The following is a 20,622-nucleotide window of genomic DNA, read 5'->3' on the forward strand; positions in this document are numbered from 1 at the left end:
CGCTGTCCCTCCATTTAGTGTTAAACCATTTTCAAGCGGTTTGAAAAATAAAAAATAAGGGTCCCTAGCCATACACAGCCCCTGCTAGAGATAAAGCAGAGATTACACACTAACTTGAAGCCATACTCATTCTTTCAAGGAATGAACCCTCTGATTCAGCCAATCACCACCACCCAATTCTTCCTTGTTAGCCTAAGCATCACAGTGGGGATGGGCTTCTCAAAATCAGCTATGTTTTCAGATGGGGGATTAAATAGATAAACCACACTTTGGAGAATATATGTGCTGATTATACAGTGAACTATTAAGTTAACAAAACCTGTGAAAATAGAAGCAAGATGGGGTAATCCATGCATCTATATTGTTTTGCACAATATTTATGGTATATAATTACTAATATGTCTATTTTCTTAGATACGAGATCCCCCACATGAAGGTATGTTTGTATATGGAGTCCATCTCTGGGGAGTACTCTGGAACAAAACTGATGCAGATATCTTGGATTCTGCCCCCAAGCAGAGTCTCAGTGCTCTACCGGTCATTCATCTGCAATGTTTACCCAGTGCTGAAAAATATGGAACTAATGATATCCCCAAAGTACTTGACACTTACTGGTGTCCTGTCTACTGTTCCTCAACATCTGCAAGAGACCCAATCTTCAATCTAGAGATTCACAAAGAAAATATACCCAGCTCTCGTTGGGCTCTTCGAGGCATGAAAGCTACAATTCACCCATTCTGATATACAGGAGTTGGTTTAGAAAATAACAACGTCAAACAGAATGATAATTGAAATGTATATTCTGAAAATGTATGCAGCAAATCTCCATGCGTAATTAATAATTATATTAATGAAATTAAGAATACATCCTTTTCAATGCATTTTAAAATATGCTAAACAAATTAAAATATTTTTTTAAAAATCTCAAATTTGAGGTTCCTGAATTTTCTGTAAACCTAGTGAGCTTTGACCAAACTCAGGTAGTGACTAGCAACCAGACATGAACCACCGCAGCTAAGTCTGCAATTTAATAATGTTGAAGGAGCATTAATATTTTTGAATAAACTATTAAAATGATTTAATATTACGAAAAATATTTTAATTATTATTTTGAATAAAAATGTTTTTAAAGTTTATCCAAAAATATTAAAACATTTGAAAAGCTAGTTCAACAATATTAAATGGAGGCCCAAGGCCATGATTTAATAGGCTTTCTAAATGATTCAATACTGTTAGGGAAAAAAAAAACAAATGCTTTATTTACAAAAACTCTCATAGATTTTAGTAGTGATTTCTGTAGATAAATCAATTGGAAACCTTTCTAACAGAATATAATCATTTGGAAATCTTATTAAGCCAAATATACATGGCCTGATCAACAACACACAATCCACAAAAAATCCCAAACTGCAGGAACTATCCGTTAACACTGCTTTCCTATTTGACTCAGAAATCTACCTGAGTCAGTCAACACCAGTATTATGCATTTAGATTCATTAAACTCAGAAAGATTACTTAGGCCAAATTTAAAGGGACACTATTGTCACCAGAACAACTACAAACTTTATGTAGTCTTTCTGGTGAGTATAGTCAGTCTCTGAAGGCGTTCTGCTGTTAACACTGCCTTTTCATAGAAAAGGCATTGTTTACATTGCTCCCAAGGAACACCTCTAGTGGCAATCACTCAGACCGCCATTAGAGATGCTTCCTTCGTCTGCAGCACTGACATTTAGCATCTCCATGCTCTGCATAGAGACACTGAACTTCCCCCATAGAGATGCATTGATGCACTGCATTGATTCTATGCCTCCTTGGCTGAGATCATCAGAATTGACTACCTCTGCTAATCCAATGCTTTCCTATAGAAAAGCATTGGATTGGCTGAGATAACCAGTTCTGATGAGGTCAGAAAAGAAGGCAGATCGGGGGTGGGACCAGTAGTGGTAGACCCGTGGGGAGCTGGAATTGAGTTTTTGCATTATTTTGAAGTATAGGGAGGGCTAGTGTTTTTAACACTATAAAATGTATATTCCTGACCCTATATAGTTCCCTTAGGGCAGGGGTGGTAAACATTTTTTCTGCCGTTTGGATACTTAGAACTTCATTCGCGGGCCATACAAAACTATGAACTTAAAAATTAGCCTGCTATACTTGGTCAAGCATTTAATTTACTCACACCTAATATGATGCCCCTAATGTGATAGCTGGAACTGCTTCTCTTTAGCTGGTATTGATGCTATTGCTACCCGCAACTGCTTTTCCAGGTTTGCGCTAGTCAGTCTGGACCGCAGTCTACTCTTTGCGATGCTCACTACAGACAAGCTCACTCACTAGCAGGCACAAATACACACAAACTCACTCTCAGTCATATGTTGCTGAATAAACCTGACACTAAATGCTGTGGGAGCACTGAAGGTAAAATTCCCACTTTCCAGTCTCTTCCTGTCGGTGAGGTCAGCTGCTTGAGTCTGCGGGGTGCAGCATGAGGGCAGGGTAGAGCAGGAGAGGCACAGAAAGTTGCCTCCCTGCAGTGCTCCCTCTGGCCGCCGGCAGCCTCCAGCACCGCCCTCCTTAATTCACTTGGACTCTCACTCACAGTCAAATAATTTAAAATGCCATTAGGGTTATTGAATTTTGCTTACATCATAGTAGCTGCTTGACACCCAAGATCTGGATAGTCCCCTAACCCATAAAGGCTCTGGAAAGACATTAAACAGCTAATACTTTACAACATTAGATCCTTTCAGAGCTAGGTTATTCTCTCATCTATTTCTCTAACAAGGCAAAAGTCAACAGACTACACTGCCCACTAAGACTCCTGTACAACTATTATTAGCATTTATATAGTGCCAACATATTCTGCAGCACTTTACCGAAGATGTGTATTGGAGGTAAAGAAGGCCTTGCTCAAACTTGTGAACTGGCTGACAATGAAATTAGTTAAGGTAAAGCTGACTGTGCAAATGCTCTTGCAGCTGCGATCTCTCTGACACTCTGTCATGTCCCCTTTCTTCCACACTCACTACATCCACCTTATCTCTGTCCCTGACTACATACCAGGAGCTTCTGCCTGCTAGTAAGAAGATAAGGAGATGCGTGAGCAAGTTAATGCTAGTGGAGAGTTTCCAGAAAGCATAGAGCAAGCATATCATTTGACACATTTGCACCAAGCTCAGGGCACAGTCTACATAGTACACGCCAAGTTGACCAGCCTGCAGGTTACGTGATTCGCATCAGTGCCCCACCCTTTTACCTTGTGTACCAATGTCCTGCTTTAGCTGATGCTGTTTCTATCGGATATGGTTTTGCTTGAGAGATGAAAGCGAGAGATTAGCACAGGGTATGTGCTTTCTTATAGCTGCATACCTACAGCACTATCTCCATTAGATACATGACGCTTGGGAGGTAGGACTGTTTTAATGTTTTCTGTTGACAAGATTTTGTAATTAGGCCCATCGTAATTGTCAGCACTAGGCCCAATGTTTTTTTGTTGTTGTTTTTTTAATTCTTTATTTTTGTTGTGGAAGACATTTCCACAGGTTTTGGTGGTAACAAACAATCATTCATTACAAAAGAAGAGAAGTTAAACAAATCTTAAGTAAACAATATACATAAGTCATGCCTATGTGGTCACACAAACATCTCCACTGTGGGCAACAATGGGGGAAGGGAGAGAGCTATAAGCTCCAGTGACTGTGTATCGTGCTATCCGCTCACCTGGGCCTGAGATATCCAATATGTTATAGCTATCCATGAGGAGTTACAATTAACGGGATGGTGCCGCATGCCAATGGTTCCGGTGGGTTTATGGTATATCGTGCTGTGCATTGCGGCAGCGGTTCATAAGGGTTTGGGATTAGCACGATGGGCATGTCGTGTCGGCTGCTCAAGCGGGCCTGGTATTACAGCGCGCCAATAGCTAGTAGGGGCGTATAGGTATTTATCTGGTCTGCCTTATCGGTAGCTGAAGCGAACCTAGGAGAGTCCAAGTGACCGAACACACTGGCCACTCGCGTGGGGTAGAACGAGCCGGCCGCCCGTGTGGGTTTAAGAGTGTTGATAAGTAGGTCTCCGTTCCGTCATCACTGTGCCAGGGTGTTCTCTTCCCCCGGTGGGGTGTTTGCTTGCTCGTGGGGTTTGGTGCACCGCGGGCGGCAGCCGTGGGAGTTGGAGTTTCCCCAAAAGATCCGTTGGGTCTTCCCCCGTGGACAGCAACAGCACTGTGTCTCCCTGCGGTACCACCAAGGTACCCGAGGCGCCCCATCTGTACCTGACTCCGTGTTCTCTGAGGACCCTGGTGATCGGCATGAATCTGCGTCTTTCCAGCAGTACTACAAATGGCAGTTCGTCGAAGATTCGCACTTGGCAGTTGTCCACAGCGATGAGGGGGGTGTTCCGTGAGGTGGTCAGCACTGCAGCCTTCACCGCCGCGCTCCGAGTTACTGCAATTATGTCCCTGGGAGCGTCCACTGGGGCCGTGGCGGCCTTCTGAATCCAGAATGCAGAGGCTATAGGCGACAGTCCGCCTTCTCCCCTCACCTCCATCACAGTGGCCACTCTGTTGGCAAACTCCAGCACCGACTCGGGTCCCACCGTCTCCGGCACCCCTCTGATGCGAATATTTTTCTTACGGTGCCTGGCTTCTATGGCAGTGACGGTGCGGGTGAGTCGCTGGAGCTGTTGTGAGAGGTCTGTTACGGTAGCTTGGGTCTCCGTGAGGCCAGTGGCTCTTTCCACCTCTCGGGCCTCCACCGCTCCCAATCATGTCACGATGCCGCCCATTTCTTCCCGCACTCCATCCAAGTCTTTCTTCCACACCCCACGGAGCTCAAGCAGGAGCCTTTTAATGTCCCCTTTGGTAGAGGGTGACGTGTCCGAGTCGGAGTCTGCCCTTTGGTATACTCTGCAGGGGGCTTGGGTTGTCGCTGGTCCCTCTTTGTCAGGGGATTCCTCCGACTCGCTGGAGCCTCGAGGCCTGTCCGGCGCCATTTTAGGCTGTGCTGGCCTCTGCGGCCTATCGAAGGATCGCCTGATGTCTGGTAGCGTGGATGCCTCCGACGCCAGAAGTTTGCGGTGTTTGCGCCCCATCTCTCTCTTGGGGGGGGTTCAGGGACTCTGATGTTCCAGCTGTAGAGTTAGTTTGCTGGTTTTCGTGGCTTTTTGGGTCGTTTTCGTGGTGTTTAGCAGGCGCTCCCTGCAAACACGTCTGCTTTGGTGCACGGCTGGCCACGCCCCCGCCCAATGTTTTTTTTAGTATGGCCATAGGTTGCAATCAGGATGTCAGTACACAAACATCCAGCTTGTTCTAATATATTTATGATTCCTGAGGGATGATGCAAACTACTGTTCTGCTTCCAACACATGGCAGAGAGGACACCCTTTCTTCTATTTACTCAGGCTGATTAATACATTAAAAAAATAAAAATAAAAAAATAAAGACAAGACAAAAATACTACAAACTTTCTATCTAATGTCAATAGATATTTTTCATTTTAGCTGAAAGCAGCAAGATGAATTGTTTGTCTACATTATAAATACCTTTTGGCCGAGTCGCTCTGAGAAGGCCTTCTGGCAGGGCCTGAGCTCAGTGAGAGGAATGCTTGTTGGGATGCAAGCAGACAGCTTCCACCATATCAAAAGGAATGAATACTGGTGGATTAAAGGGGTACTGTAAGCCAAGGGGCTCAAACACAAGTTCACACTGGGGCTGCTTGTAAGAATTCCAAATCCCCATGTTTTTTGAAAATGTACTTTATACAGATCGTTCATAGGCAGTACTATTCATCAGCACACAATTCTTATTCACATCATATCACATCTGCATCTTATTTACCGGCACCCCAACATTTTAACCAGTCCCCCTTTATGAAGCCCATATATAATGGCAGAAAAAGCCTATCAGACCCAAACTTCTCTCTTTTTACCTTAATATTAGTGCAGACTCAGTACTTTGGGACATGGAGCCATAATTATTGACTCCTTCTACCTTTTTATCCCCTTTTTGTGTTTCTTATCCTCTTTTGAATGTCTTACCCACTTTAGATTATCCTATACCCCAAATTTGCCTGTGTGGGTCTCTTACTTCCCTTTAGCCCCTTTGTGTGTCTCTTTCTACCCCAGCACCTTTGTGAGTCTCTAACTTTACTCAACCCCTTTGTGTGCATCTTTCCCAAGTCTCTCTGTTTTTCCTCCCCTCTCCCAGCTCCATTGTGTGTATTTATCCCCTTCCCCATCCCCCCTCTATGTGCTGAAAAAATGAAAAGCAATACACTGACCATTATAATATTTTATTGAAACAATAGCTTTCAGTTTACATTTTCCCCACTTCAAAACAACCTTATTCAGGAAGGTGAAGTAAAAATGGATTAATATGGCTCAAATGTTTGTTAGCTAGTCTAAGATTGCTCTAGGACAGGTATGAGCTCATGTGTATCCTTTTGGCCCCATGCATGCCAGAGGGAGCTGTAATATGACCACCTTAACATTCAAGTATGACACATGTATAAACATAAACAGATTACTACAGAGCATAAGCAGTATCAGACACAGGGACATGACATACTCCGATACTTAGTTCTTATCACAAATCGCACAAACAAAATAAATACATAAATAAATAACATTTCATTAAATGTAGAATTCCTTTGTTAATGTTAAGTGTAAAAAAAAAGGTGTTTAATTTGTTATTTGCCACTCTGAGATGTGTACACGCAAAAACAAAAAAATAGCACATATTATATATTGTTCAATCGGGCTAATAAAACAATTCAATATTCTATCTATATAGTTTCTGTTAACATCCTGTGCTTTTCAGACATATTACTTAAACAAAAACAAAAACACATAAAAAAGCACAAACAATTACAATACTAAATAACACACCAAAATAATAATAAAAAAAGAAAATATTTTTGTATTCTACATTTATGGTGCTTAAAGTAACAGCCACATTTTACAAATGACAATTTACTTTTACAACGCTAACGTTGTAAACATTTCTATGCTATATATTCATTGTAAAATCTTCATGGCAAGTGACATGCCAAGACTGGATATTAGGGGAATTTATCCAACCACATGTGATGGAGGGGATTAACTGCTGGATACTTCGAGGCACTAAAATAATGCGATATTAAATCATTTAAGCAGAAAACATACTATTGATTACATAGTTTTATTTACTTAAATAATGTTCATATTTATATTTAAGAGAGGACCTGTCATCTGCTAAAAATCTGGTTGGTAATGTTAGCTTCAGATAGGCATTACAATGTAATAAAAAGTATTGCTTAAATGATCAATTTAACTGAGGCATGCTCCTGCCCCCCACAAAGCAAACTCGGATGTATTTAAGCCCGAGTGAGGAAACTGATGCATATCCATCCACTCTATTAGCCATATTTGTACTTTATAACTATGTCAAGGGCTTAGAAGTGAATTTCTAAAAAGTAAAATAGATCAATGCAAATATATCTGTACACTTGCCATTCATTTGACTAGTATGAGGTAAAGAAAATATTCTGGTCTATAAAGTGATACCATCTAATTTTTGCATGACAATTACACCTTAAAATACATAGTACATCTCCATGTGGAAGATACTGCATGTTTTACAAATGCCCATCAACTGAAATAGATTGACCGTGTTAATACAGAGTATATATGAAAACAAAACAAAAAACAAATCCCGGCTGTTTAACCCCTAAAGTACCAATACAAAAGGTAGAGAGGGCCCTGCCATTGAAGCTCTTTTATTCAAAGTGCTTAGACAGACAGCCTGTGAGCTTACAATCACCAGTAAATTTTGTACGTCAAACACTTCTTGTCAAATATCCCCATTCTATCATTTTATAGCGCTGCGGATAAGTTTGCGCTATATAAATGTATGGATGGACCAGCAAATGCTAAATAAGCAGGAAATTCCACACTGGCAGGCTGTGACAAAGGCATGACATATCATTCATGCTTAACTACTTAATTGTAAAAAGAATTTATATTTCCATGATAACAGCATGATTTGCTTTTGCTAGTTTGGTTACTCCTAAATGAATTGTGTTTGCTATTATTTGAAGCCAAAGCCTACTATGGGTAAGCATGCACATGGCTTCTCGTTTCAAAATGCATGATGAAGATCTCCCCCAGGCGCTGTAATTTAAATATCTCATCTGCTTTTTATGTCCATAAATATAAAGCATAACATTCAAATATTTCAAAGATAGCAAAATGTACTGAAAATCACTAGGCACTCAAGGGTTAAATGGTCCTCCATTTTATGATGATAAGCAAAATAAGGTTTGTTTAATGCTTGCCTTATGATCTAGTAGCCAGTGAAAACGAACCCGTCTGCCGTGCTTGCTTATTCTTACGGCAATTAAACATAATTGCATCTTTCATTACAACAAAACAAGGAGATGGTGCCACAATATTTTGACATGCTTAACTATTTGGACAATAAAATTATTCCTATATTAACATCTCTGTCTGCGATTCTTACCTCCCCTTTAATCGCCTGAATTACGGGTTACAGAATCATTTACGCTTCCTCAACAAATTATTCACTAGAACTCCCTTCTACTCACACACCCACTGGGATTTCACTTCAACATTATTTCTCCCTACAGAGACGCGGTTTAAAAATAGTGCTTTACGAGTACAGTGGCTGGCAAGATGACATTAAAAGATTTCCTAACTATGTAGTGTATATGTAAAGAGAGTTGTTTTTATCCTAAGGATGTTTTAATCCTGACAAACCTAATGAAAATCAGTTATACTCTTAATAGCTCTAGTTATCTAGAGATGTGTGTCTCAACGTATGGTTGAGGCTGCGCTACGCTGTATACAGTTTAAGGCTTGGGGTTAATTATTCTCGCTTTGCTTTGCCCTTTCTCTTTTTCCGTCCATTTTCCATGCTCACTGTGTTTTCTGGCTTGCTTATTGTACCATTAGTGACTGCTCCATTCATAGACTGTTTCCCATTCATGGCATGCTTTCCACTTCTTGCAAATCCTTTGGGTGTTTTGTAAGTCCGATAGTAGAAATTAGCAAAAAGAAAAATGAAGGTAATGGCATATACAATCAATGCCCAATGCATCCATTTGGGAAAGGGGCAATCAATGTAAAGAGACAGAGCTGTGTGGCCAATAGTCACATGGAACTGCACCTGAAATAGAATGGATACAAAAGGATAACCATGTGAATCAACCTCCAGCATTCACATTACATATCATAGATTAAAAGTACAACGTAAATGTATAAAGGGGACCTTTACTAACTGCAACATACACACAATTCAGAAAACAATCCTTCCCATCTAGTAAACAGACAGCACAATACAAATTCCCTCACATTATGCACACACTCACACATATTGACTTATATTGACATTATGCACACACTCACACATTTTACACACAAACTGATTTTATAAACACATTTATCCATCCAGCTCTACACAAGGGTGTTTATTGTATAAAATAACTATACTTAAAAAATAACTATAATACTACAGCATCAAATGCCCACTTCAAAATGTTAGTAGGAATTTCATATTAAGGACATCAAACCACAAATAAAATATAAAAAACAAAATTACCAATTGCAATATTGTTAAATAGCGTTTCCACCACAGATACTTCTGGAGATGCGGTCCACATGCAGCCAATCCATAATAAAGGTACATCACAACATGGATCAAAGCATTCATATGTGCACCGAAAAAGGCTGGACAAAAAAAAAAAAAGATATCAAAATGGGCCTTAGTATAATGCTTTGTTGTTTAACAAATGCGTAACGATTTAATCATATTTCTTACATTCCTTTCTTACATAACCCTTACCTGTAAATAGTATGGGCAGATTACATATTAAAGGACCACTATAGGCACCCAGACCACTTCAGCTTAATGAAGTGGTCTGGGTGCCTGGTCCAGCTAGGGTTAACCCTTTTTTATATAAACATAGCAGTTTCAGAGAAACTGCTATGTTTATATTAGGGTTAAGCCAGCCTCTAGTGGCGGTCTCATTGACAGCCACTAGAGGGCTTGCGGGCTTCTCACTGTGAAAATCACAGTGAGAAGACGCAAACGTCCATAGGAAAGCATTGCCGCGCATGCGCATTCAGCCGAAGAGGAGGAGAGGAGGCGGAGAGCAGGAGGAGAGCTCCCCGCCCGGCGCTGGAAAAAGAGGTAAGTTTAACCCCTTCCACTCCATCCAGCCCGGCGAGAGGGGGTCCCTGAGGGTATGTTTTCCTAGCACTATAGTGGTCCTTTAAACCTCCGCTCTCCCCATAGTTCTAGTTATGAACAGGTTACAAAGATGAATGGTTAAGTATACGGATTTAATTGATAACTATACACATAAATTATTCATTTAGACATATATATTTGTAAAAGACAAATATCTAAATAAATTATGTTGAAGAATGTCACCATTGATACATACATTGTCCTCCTGCGACCCACTTAATTCCAATCCACCACAAGGTGAACATCGTACAGTGATGATACACATGCAGAAAACTTATGTGGTTGAACTTTTTTCTTAGTATGAAAAATACAGTGTCAAAGTATTCCACCCCTTTAGAAACATAGTACCACCAAAGGGCAGACGCCACCTGTAGGAAACATGATACAAAAAAAGATATGTCATTTGCAATTTAAAACAATTTTATGGGTTTGGTTACACAATCCGTGAGAGTATTGCACACATTACATGTGAATTGAAGAAAGCCCCTGGACCAATAAGGAAAAGCTTCATGTTTGCTTGCCTACGCTGAGATGTAATGGTGTGAAATTAATTCAATTTGCAGCAGAAATGTAATGCTTGTAAATGGCCGTTGCATAGTATAAAAGAAAGGTTTGAGGAGGGTCTTGCCTCTTTCCAGCCAGGCAGCATGGTAGAAGCACTCCCACTTTGTTTAACCGCCCTCCTTCCCTCCCTAATTTGCTCTAAGGACATGTTCTTGTGTGTTTTTTTTTGTTTGGTGTCCATCTTTTTTGCTGTCACAGCTGTAGGAGTTCCTGGACAGTACAAGAAAATTAAGTTACAGCAAGCCAACAACGAGCAGGCTTTAGGAAGACATGCCGTGGTTGTCGAATGACAAATCAGGGTATGAGATTGTGGTTCCTTACAGTGATATCTGGCTGCTATCACAGCAGTGCACAGGTGGTTAAAATGTTCAAGTTTATGATATGTCTATGAATGCCCTTAACCAATGAAAGCAGTGTCATCGTGTTTTTAACAATTGTAGGCTAAGCTCTAAAGCTAAATATGATATAACAAAGAAGAATAATGAAGTTGTATAGCATACAGAACTTCAATTATTTTGGGTTAGCATGAACACATTCCTATTAATTTAAACCATTTCACCATTTATTGCTAAAAACAAAAGTGTTTATATTGCTGATAAATGCATGTGTGTGTAATGTAAATATTGAATCTTTGTGTGATGACTTCTTGGCTTTAGGAAGAAAAACGATACAGAAAACAGATTTTTACATGAAATATGTTTACATATAATGGCATATGACAAACAAAACATGGCTATCAATAAAAATGAATACTTGTACTTACTCTGACTTCATTAACATCATCAGAATAATCTACCGTCTGGCAAATATAACTATATCCTGCAGCTTTTGCACCCAGGAAGAGCTGTAAGAAAAGGATAAACATGTCAGATGCATTTATGGAAAATGTGTTGGAATTATATATTTCTAATGGAATGGAATGTATGTTCTACAATCTACTGGTTTCCATGCACAGATTTTAGAAGTTTGCACCACTTTTTTTTTTACGACACTGATAAATCTCTTATAGGTTATCCACTATGGAATGTTTATTGATCAGGCAGGTGGTGTGAGCTGATCACACAGTCTGTTAGCAGGCGAGCATCTCTCAATAACACTGCAGTGAGGGGTACTCTACTTCAGTTGTAACGAGTAGAGGAAGCCTAGTAAACGACCTATGTGAAAAAAGGATGCAGTGGTGGCTGCTGGACCCAGTCAGGGCATAAAAGCATTCTGTAATCAGTAACTCGGGTTAGTGTCCGATATACAAGGATCAAAAAAGATGTGTCCTTTTCGAAATTTAAGAATGAGTTGACGGGAAAATACATGTATTTGTTACTTTGACAAGATTTTAACTATTGCTAGAAGAACTATCAACACAATTGGTTCCCAAACCATTCCTTAAGGCACCCCTACAAATCCTGGATTTAGGGATTACCTAGTTGTGTCTGAGGTGTTTTTAGAAAAAAAAAAAAAAAAAAAAAAACACCAACAGCACCTTAGACACAACTAGGTAATCCCTAAATCCTGAACTGGTAGGGGTGCCTTGAGGACTGTTTGGAAACCACTGGCCAAAACAATGCCTACAAAATAGGATAGCTTTATTCGTCATGGTTCAAAGACTTGACACAATTTGTACAAAAAGGTTATTGTAATCACAAGGGATACTTCATTATACTATGAAGGATTTACATTTTTTGAATGACCGTTGAAAACATGAATAATAGGCAATGCATTGATATAAAATGATACAAGATAGTAAAACTAGACATGTCATTTTATGGAATTAGAGCACATGAAAAATTAGTTGAATTCTAAAGCATCGACATTGGAATTATAAACAAAGTGGCAAAGGTTAAGACATATTATATTCAATGTCAGCAAGCACAAAGACAAAAGTTTGTAGTGAAACAGGCTTCCAATGACTGCATGCAAGAAAAGGTGCAAAACCAGGTAAAGTGAATGCAAGATAGGGCATGATCTGCAACCATGAGTCAGAAAGAAACCCATGGTATCCAAGCCATTAGGAATATAGTGTATGGAGAATGCCAAAGCATGGTCAGGAATTATAGAAATGAACAGAGCAGGTGGCAAAGGTGAGTAATCTTAAGAACAAGCTGAAAAATAATGTAGCCAGTTAATGGATACAGGATAAGAAAAGGTAAGAAGCAAGAATGTGAACAAAGGAAGTGTCCAGCAGAGAAAAGGGATTTAGGGGTATTTATTTCTGATGACTTAAAGGTAGGCAGACAATGTAATAGAGCAGCAGGAAATGCTAGCAGAATGCTTGGTTATATAGGGAGAGGTATTAGCAGTAGAAAGAGGGAAGTGCTCATGCCATTGTACAGAACACTGGTGAGACCTCACTTGGAGTATTGTACGCAGTACTGGAGACTGTATCTTCAGAAGGATATTGATACCTTAGAGAGAGTTCAAAGAAGGGCTACTAAACTGGTTCATGGATTGCAGGATAAAACTTACAAGGAAAGGTTAAAGGATCTTAACATGTATAGGTGGGAGGAAAGACGAGACAGGGGGAATATGATAGAAACATTTAAATACATAAAGGGAATCAACACAGTAAAGGAGGAGACTATATTTAAAAGAAGAAAAACTACCACAACAAGAGGACATAGTCTTAAATTAGAGGGGCAAAGGTTTAAAATAATATCAGGAAGTATTATTTTACTGAGAGGGTAGTGGATGCATGGAATAGCCTTCCAGCTGAAGTGGTAAAGGTTAACACAGTAAAGGAGTTTAAACATGCGTGGGATAGGCATAAGGCTATCCTAGCTATAAGAGAAGGCCAGGGACTAATGAAAGTATTTAGATAATTGGGCAGCCTAGATGGGCCGAATGGTTCTTATCTGCCGTCACAGTCTATGTTTGTATATAAGCTTTAAGCCTACGGTACACTTAGAAATATCTGAACACTTCCCTGGATTTCACTTGTGGTATTTATCGGCTAGATTTGGAGAAGGGAGCTGCATAGGGCATCAAATTATTGCCTAGGCAACAGAGATGAATCTACATTCTGAATGTGCATGCGTTACTGCTGCATGGGCCGATGCACTCCAAAGTGAGGCTGGTGCTTGCAAGCTCATGGCATTAATATGCATGCCTGTAAACTGAGAAGTGATGTAGATAACAAAAGATGACAGAAAATCAGTAGAGAAAAAGAAGGTATAAGACAGGTAAACAGGCATAAAGGTTAAAAAGCAATACATACATGAAAAAAAAAACAGAAAAAAAAAAAAATAACACGATAGGATAAATGATAAGAAGAGTAACCTTGAAGATGTCACAAAAGCCAGAAGCTACATGCTTATTTTGATCTCACGCTAAATATGCCTTGAAAATAAAATGCGTTGCAATACATGTGTGCCAACAGTTTCTTTGCTAAATATGAAATGCCAATTCTAACCTCTTTGAAAATGAAGAAATTCAAGATAACCATCCCAAAGTTGTAGACAATCAATAAGTAGCGTAACTGGAAAGGTTCTCTGTTCTTCATAAATTTTGGACCCAACCATACAATGAGCAGGTAAAGTGTACTTATAGCCAGGGTCGGTAACGGAGATTGCATCATTGGCCATTTTTCAACACGTTTATCTGAGGATAAAGAAACATAACAATAAATAACATGTTAAAGCATCAGGTAAGTAAAACCATAATCGTCCAGGGACACTGTGTAGACCCGACTGAGTAAGCAATATGGGTAGGTTAAAGTACCCAATGTACACCTCCATCCAGAGATATATGATTGTAGTCAAATGTGGTTCTAAGCTAAATCTGGAGAGGGGGCAGGGTGGGGGGTAGGGGTAAAGGTGCCATCTTGTGTAGCACTGCTTCAATAACTTTCCGGGTGTGGGTAGTTCATATGGCATGCGGCTTTCATATAATTATAGGCATATGACCTAGGCACATAGAATAAACAAAAAATAACACAAAGATAAAACAGAACAGTCGCTATACAACATTAAATGCGTAATAAATCGTGGTGTGGTAACTGGAGCACCCTTGGGGTGGGCACGGATCTCTTCTCCGCCGACCGTGGGTCATCAGGTGATATCCGTTCCTCAAGGGATATGCAGAGTCATCTTGGGAGTAAACTCCACTACAGTAGAGGGAATCAGCTGAGACAGGCTTGGTCTGTTTGTCTGCCGTGGTTCTTGTAGGCCCAGCTTCTGCATGTGGGAGTCCAACGCATGCAGGCTCCGAGCCCGATAAGCAATCCCTTGGTGCGTGAACAGTAGGAGCTTAGGTGTTCCTCAGCGATAAGGGATATTGTTGGAGCAGAGGTGTTACAGGAGTGGCTACAGCTAATCAATCACACGAGGCTATTCCGCACCTTCAAATTTAAGTGGAGTCTTCCCCTGAGTAGTCGTCATCAAGAGGGATTGAAATCTCAGGATTAGATCTGCGGTAGCTGTAGTGGGTGCTCTTGCTGGATTCGGCAGCCAAAACATGCCATTCAGTTTTATTATCTTTGCCAGGTTGGGTGGCGGTTGGATAGCGAGGTGGCGCTGGACAAAGTGTGGTAGGTGAGCAAGGCCTATAGCTTCAGGGACCACTCGGATTTTTACATTGTATCTGCGTCTCATATATTACATTGCTTCATCCTTCTCAGCTGTAACATGCTGTTGTTATTGGAGGTCCGCCACCTTCTTTTCCAGCAGTGAGTCGGGAATCTTGTGTGTTTGTTGAGGCTTCTAAGAGAGTGAGCCTGGTGGTGGCGCCTTCTATGGCGTCTTTAAAGTAGGCCATGTCAGCGCTTAGGTTATGTTTGAGTTTGGCAAGCATGCTTTTAAGTAGATCCACTGTGACTGTTTCGCCTGCTTCTTGGTCTTAGGTTCAGGTGTCAGGCTCAGAAAAGTCCCTTCTCTGGGATCAAAAGAGGCACCCTCCAAGGAAACAGATGAGCCGTCGTCCCCCAGCGCCATTTTCTCCCATGCGAGTTTCGCAGAAGATCGCCTATATCGCGGCTAGTGTTGGCCTTGGGCTTTTTAGTTTTCCGACCCATGCGTGCCTCCAAGCCAGGGAGGGTATTGTATGGTGAGGTAAGTGCTTGAATACCTCCCCAAAATTTTGAATTTTGCTGGGCTATACACAGAGCTCAGAGCTGTGCGACCGCTTTGTATAGACCAGAATTTTGCTGGGCTATACACAGAGCTCAAAGTTGTGCGACCGCTTTGATGCTTGTCTGGCTCCGCCCCCCTATGCTTTGCATTCTTAATCCTAAAATGTACGCTGCACAGATTCCAAGTACAGTGCTTACAGCAAAAAGCCTGAAGGGAATGAGTCTACTCACCAGAACAAATTCAATAAGCTGTAGTTGTTCTGGTGACTATAGTGTCCCTTTAATTTCTTGGATTTGACAGTCACAATAAGGCATCTTCACCTATTCAAATAGGTTTTATATGCAATTATTCTGAAGATGAAGCTATTTCAAGGTAGGCTATGAGCTGTGCTGTATCAATATGGGAGCAAACGCAAAGAAATAAACAATAATATAGCAAATAGCAAATCTGTACAATAACATAGTTCACAGTATATAGCTGGGTGGGGTGGCTGAGATGACAACAAAATAAAAAAAATGCTATTAAAGTCTAGCTTATACTGGTTCTAAGGTCTGCAGGACCACTGGCAAGTGTCAGAGCGTCCGTTTTTAAAGACAAACACTCAAATTCTTCCTTGCACAAATCTAAAGTTACCTTACTACAATATAGTAAGCAAAATAACGCATTACATTCATAGAGAACAACTTAAACCAAAAGGCTTATAACAATACAATCTGCTCAATGTTGTGAAGGTCAATTCAAGTTTAGCCATTTATGACAAGAGTTTAATCTCTCCTCCCCTCCCACACACACACACACAGACTGACTATGTACTTTAACTGACTAACAGATGCCAGTGACATGCAGCACTGTATAAATAACTTGTACAGACATTATGAATGGGAATCCTGCCTTATATAACTCCCCTCCGGATGCTGGACACGGCTGAGAGGTGATCTGACAGTGATACTGTTACATTATACCAGGGTGACTGTAACTAAGATGGAACAAAAATAGTTTCTTCAAAAGAGTTAGATAAAAGGCTATACTACTAATCATGTGGAATAAATTAGCGCTATATAAACACCAATAATAATAATATTAATAATTTGGCCAGTTGATGATTGGGTATAAAATACCTCAAAAGAAAAATGTTAACTTGTTTGGAAGGGTCCTGTTCTCATTTGTCAGTTGTGTTTTGTTGCAATTATGTGTCTTACGTTTATTGTACAGTGCTGTGGAATATGTTTGCATATGTTTGGAATATGTCTACAAATCACTGTAAATGAATTGTATAGAAATCTGAGGGTGAAAAAAAACAAACACAAAAAACTATGAACAACTGTGTTCACAAGATGCACATATATCTGGTTTATGAGCAAAACCTCAAAATCCAAAACATACAAAAAAAAATAAAATCTTAGTTTTGAAGTATAAAATATTCTTAAAAATTGCTGTTTCCATAAGACACTTTTAGACATAAGTAACACTTAACTGCATGCAGTCCTATTGGTCGACCAGAAATGTGCCTGTTTGCAAAATGTCGATGTCATGCCAAAGCATGAGTTGGCATTGGAAAAAACGTATTTACTCGAGTATAAGTCGAGTTTTTCAGCAAATTTTTTGTGCTGAAAAACCCCAACTCGACTTATACTCGAGTCAGTGTCTGTATTATGGCAACTTACATTGCCATAATATAGACAGGGGGCTGTGTAGGAGGGGGGCTGCAGGGAGCGTTTACTTACCTCTCCTGCAGCTCCTGTCAGCTCACTTCTCCTCCGCGCCGGTCCGGTCAGCTCCCACTGTAAGTCTCGCGAGAGCCGCGTGGTCATAGGGCGGCCGCGAGACTTACACTGGGACTTGCAGAGGGAGCTGACCGGACCGGCGCGGTGGAGGAGGGAGCTGACAGAAGCTGCAGGAGAGGTAAGCGCTCGCTGCCAGCCCCCTCCACTGAACTGCCAATGCCACTGGACCACCAGGGAGTGAGAGCCCCCCTCCCTGCCATGTATCAAGCAGGGAGGGGGGACGAAAAAAAAAATTATAATAAAATAACATTAAAAATAATAATAAGGGGGGCGGGGCCGAACCAGCATGGTGGCAGGACGCATCTCGGAGGAGCTCCTCCACCACTATGCCAAAAAAGGCATTTTACAACCAACTAATAATCGTTCTAATCTACTCTACTTGATACCCAAGCTACCTACCTTAGCTACAAAGCGAGAAGGAGGCTGGCGACGCGAGGTACCTGTCCTGCCACACTCGTGGGAAAAGCGACCCGGTGGGCGCCGGGCGGGGGAAACGGCCGATCCCCTGCTTCGAAGAAACCGAGCTGCAGAAAAGCATAGACCTATGCCCCGTAACCCCCCCCCTTGGACCGGAGGGGGTGATCCCGGTCCCCCCACAGAGGGCAACGCAACCCCAGCACTCAAGCTCCCGACAACGGGTGCACTAAGAGGCGGCCACGCCAAGATGGCGGATACCGCATGGATCCCAGCACCTGACTCAGTACTCGAAGATATACTCGTCCGGCTGGACAATAGGTTCCTGGAATTCTGGCGGAGACTAGAAAGCATGATGAGTGTGCCTACCACTGTGCAGCCAACAGCTCCCTCACACCAGGGCCCACCGCACAAGTCTGCAACTCCACTTAGAAGGAACCACCCCACGCGACGACTGCACAAACGGCGGGAAAAACTCAAGCGACAGACACCCAGAAGGCCCCACACGAGGAGGCTGACACAGAGATCAGCAGTATCTCAACCCTGGCGGATGGCACCTGCGATTCTGCACTATCACCAGACACCCACTGGACCTACCCTGCGAAGCCCCCCAGGGCGAGGGCCCCAGAAAAAGCAAGATCGAACGCAGGACCTCGGAGGCAGGGAAACACTGCTAATGGCGGATACCTTCAAAATACAGTGTCAAGCCATTGGAGCCCGGCGGGGCCTTTCATCCCAAAGAGCTGCGGACGGACTTAAGCACCTACCTGCTGACAGCCTCCCGTCCCTGGGCATCGGCTGAAGATATTATTTTATTTTACCAGACCCCATCCTGGCGGACGGAGCGGGACTTAATTTGTGTTCATGCCAATCTAACTGGATGGACTCATGACGGTATTCCTGTCTGCTCTCTTATTAGATCAGCCTATCACAGCTCACACAATATTGCCCCCAAACAGAGTGCATTGCATTTCTTGCCTTTTTGTACTGAGTTGTTTTGTTTTCCTTTTTCTTTTGTTCTACTCTCTTCTACTGTGGTATTTACGTGTATGTTTATTGTGGCCCTCGCTGTCCCTGTGTTCGGGACCTGCGGCTGGCATGTCCCGGGTCCTGCACACAGGGAACATGTGGTGATGACCACCCACAAACTTGATGGGCAACAAACTCCCCTGGCACTGGTCTTAAAGAGACTAGCTCTCGCTCAAGCACAATATTGATATGCCGTCTGCCCCTAAGATGATCCGGTCTCAAGACCTCCTACACGCCCAACTGGGGGACCCTCTAGGGGACTTACATTGTTTTAAGCTAAGCTTTGTTTGTCGACTCATATTGTTTCATATGTATCTCACTGCAGCCTTGTATGACAGTATAAGTGTTCAACGTAGGCCTTGCTGGACATACATCACACACGCTAACTTGCTACACGCTAACACACTACATCACACACTTGGCTACCGCTGATAGGAAAGCCTAAATTTTATCGACTATGCTATGCGTACTTATTGTCTACTCATCTTCTTAACAAAAAATTTGTGCTGTTTACGCAAACCACATGTTTTAACGGTTATGTATGTTACGGCTTATGACTGCTATTGTGGCTGAGTAAGCCTATTGTTAAACCCTGCACAGCAAAAATAAAGAATTTAAAAAAAAAAAAAAAAAAAAAGAGTGGCTTAACACAAGGGACAGAAATATGAAACTAAAAAGGAAGCAGAACTAACCCTATAACTACCGTATATACTCGAGTATAAGCCGACCCGAATATAAGCCGAGGCCCCTAATTTTACCCCAAAAAACTGGGAAAACGTATTGACTCGAGTATAAGACTAGGGTGGGAAATGCAGCAGCTACTGGTACATTTCTAAATAAAATTAGATCCTAAATAATAAAATAAAAAATGATAATATAACAAAAAAAATTCAAATAATAATAAATAAAAAAATAATAATAATAAAAATGCCCACCCCCCACCAAGGCTCTGCAACACACACTCACACTGCATTCATACACACACACACACACTGCATTCATTATATACACACACTAAATAAATATTGAATAAATATAATTTTTTTAGGATCTAATTTTATTTAGAAATTTACCAGTAGCTGCTGCATTTCCCACCCTAGTCTTATACTCGAGTCAATAAGTTTTCCCAGTTTTTTGGGGTAAAATTAGGGGGTCGGCTTATATTCGGGTCGGCTTATACTCGAGTATATACGGTATGTTATGAGTTGTTTTTGTACATGTTGGTTTTCTTTCTAGGGTTTGATCAAACACCAGGCCTTAGCCATAAAACTACTAGATAACCATCACCAGAGCTGGACATAGGGCATCATAAAAGGTATTGGTGCATATGCTCTGACTTTGGGTTATTCAAAGGACAACATCATTTAAGAAAATATGTAGTGGGTAATAAACTGCCAGGCCAAACCCAGGGGTCTGGCCTCTTAGAAACAACTAGTTTGAGATATATAATGAGGATGTTGGATTATCCAGGGGAGGTTCCCCCCCCAACAACTACTTGGAGACCTGTAACATCGGAATCTCCCACAAG

The 20,622-nt window shown here is 41.3% G+C and overlaps 2 protein-coding genes across 2 annotated transcripts in view; one reads left to right on the forward strand and one right to left on the reverse strand.

The window, feature by feature from the left end:
* Nucleotides 1-757, forward strand: part of LOC134586252 (dynein axonemal heavy chain 5-like) — a 260,789-nt gene extending 260,032 nt beyond the window's left edge. The window contains exon 106 of the mRNA XM_063441744.1: nt 415-757. Coding sequence (XP_063297814.1) covers nt 415-741 — 327 coding nt within the window. The 3' untranslated portion in view covers nt 742-757. The remainder of the gene's footprint in view (nt 1-414) is intronic.
* A 6,565-nt stretch (nt 758-7,322) lies between these two features.
* The window catches only part of ELOVL4 (ELOVL fatty acid elongase 4), a 32,959-nt gene continuing 19,659 nt past the window's right edge, over nt 7,323-20,622 (reverse strand). Inside the window, exons 2-6 of the mRNA XM_063443019.1 lie at nt 14,211-14,398; nt 11,571-11,651; nt 10,440-10,611; nt 9,593-9,720; nt 7,323-9,160 (exon numbers count right to left, since the gene is read on the reverse strand). Of these exons, the coding sequence (XP_063299089.1) occupies nt 8,861-9,160; nt 9,593-9,720; nt 10,440-10,611; nt 11,571-11,651; nt 14,211-14,398 (869 nt within the window). The 3' untranslated portion in view covers nt 7,323-8,860. The remainder of the gene's footprint in view (nt 9,161-9,592; nt 9,721-10,439; nt 10,612-11,570; nt 11,652-14,210; nt 14,399-20,622) is intronic.

The sequence above is a fragment of the Pelobates fuscus genome, chromosome 2 (assembly GCF_036172605.1).
Source record: "Pelobates fuscus isolate aPelFus1 chromosome 2, aPelFus1.pri, whole genome shotgun sequence".
Classification (NCBI taxonomy): domain Eukaryota; kingdom Metazoa; phylum Chordata; class Amphibia; order Anura; family Pelobatidae; genus Pelobates; species Pelobates fuscus.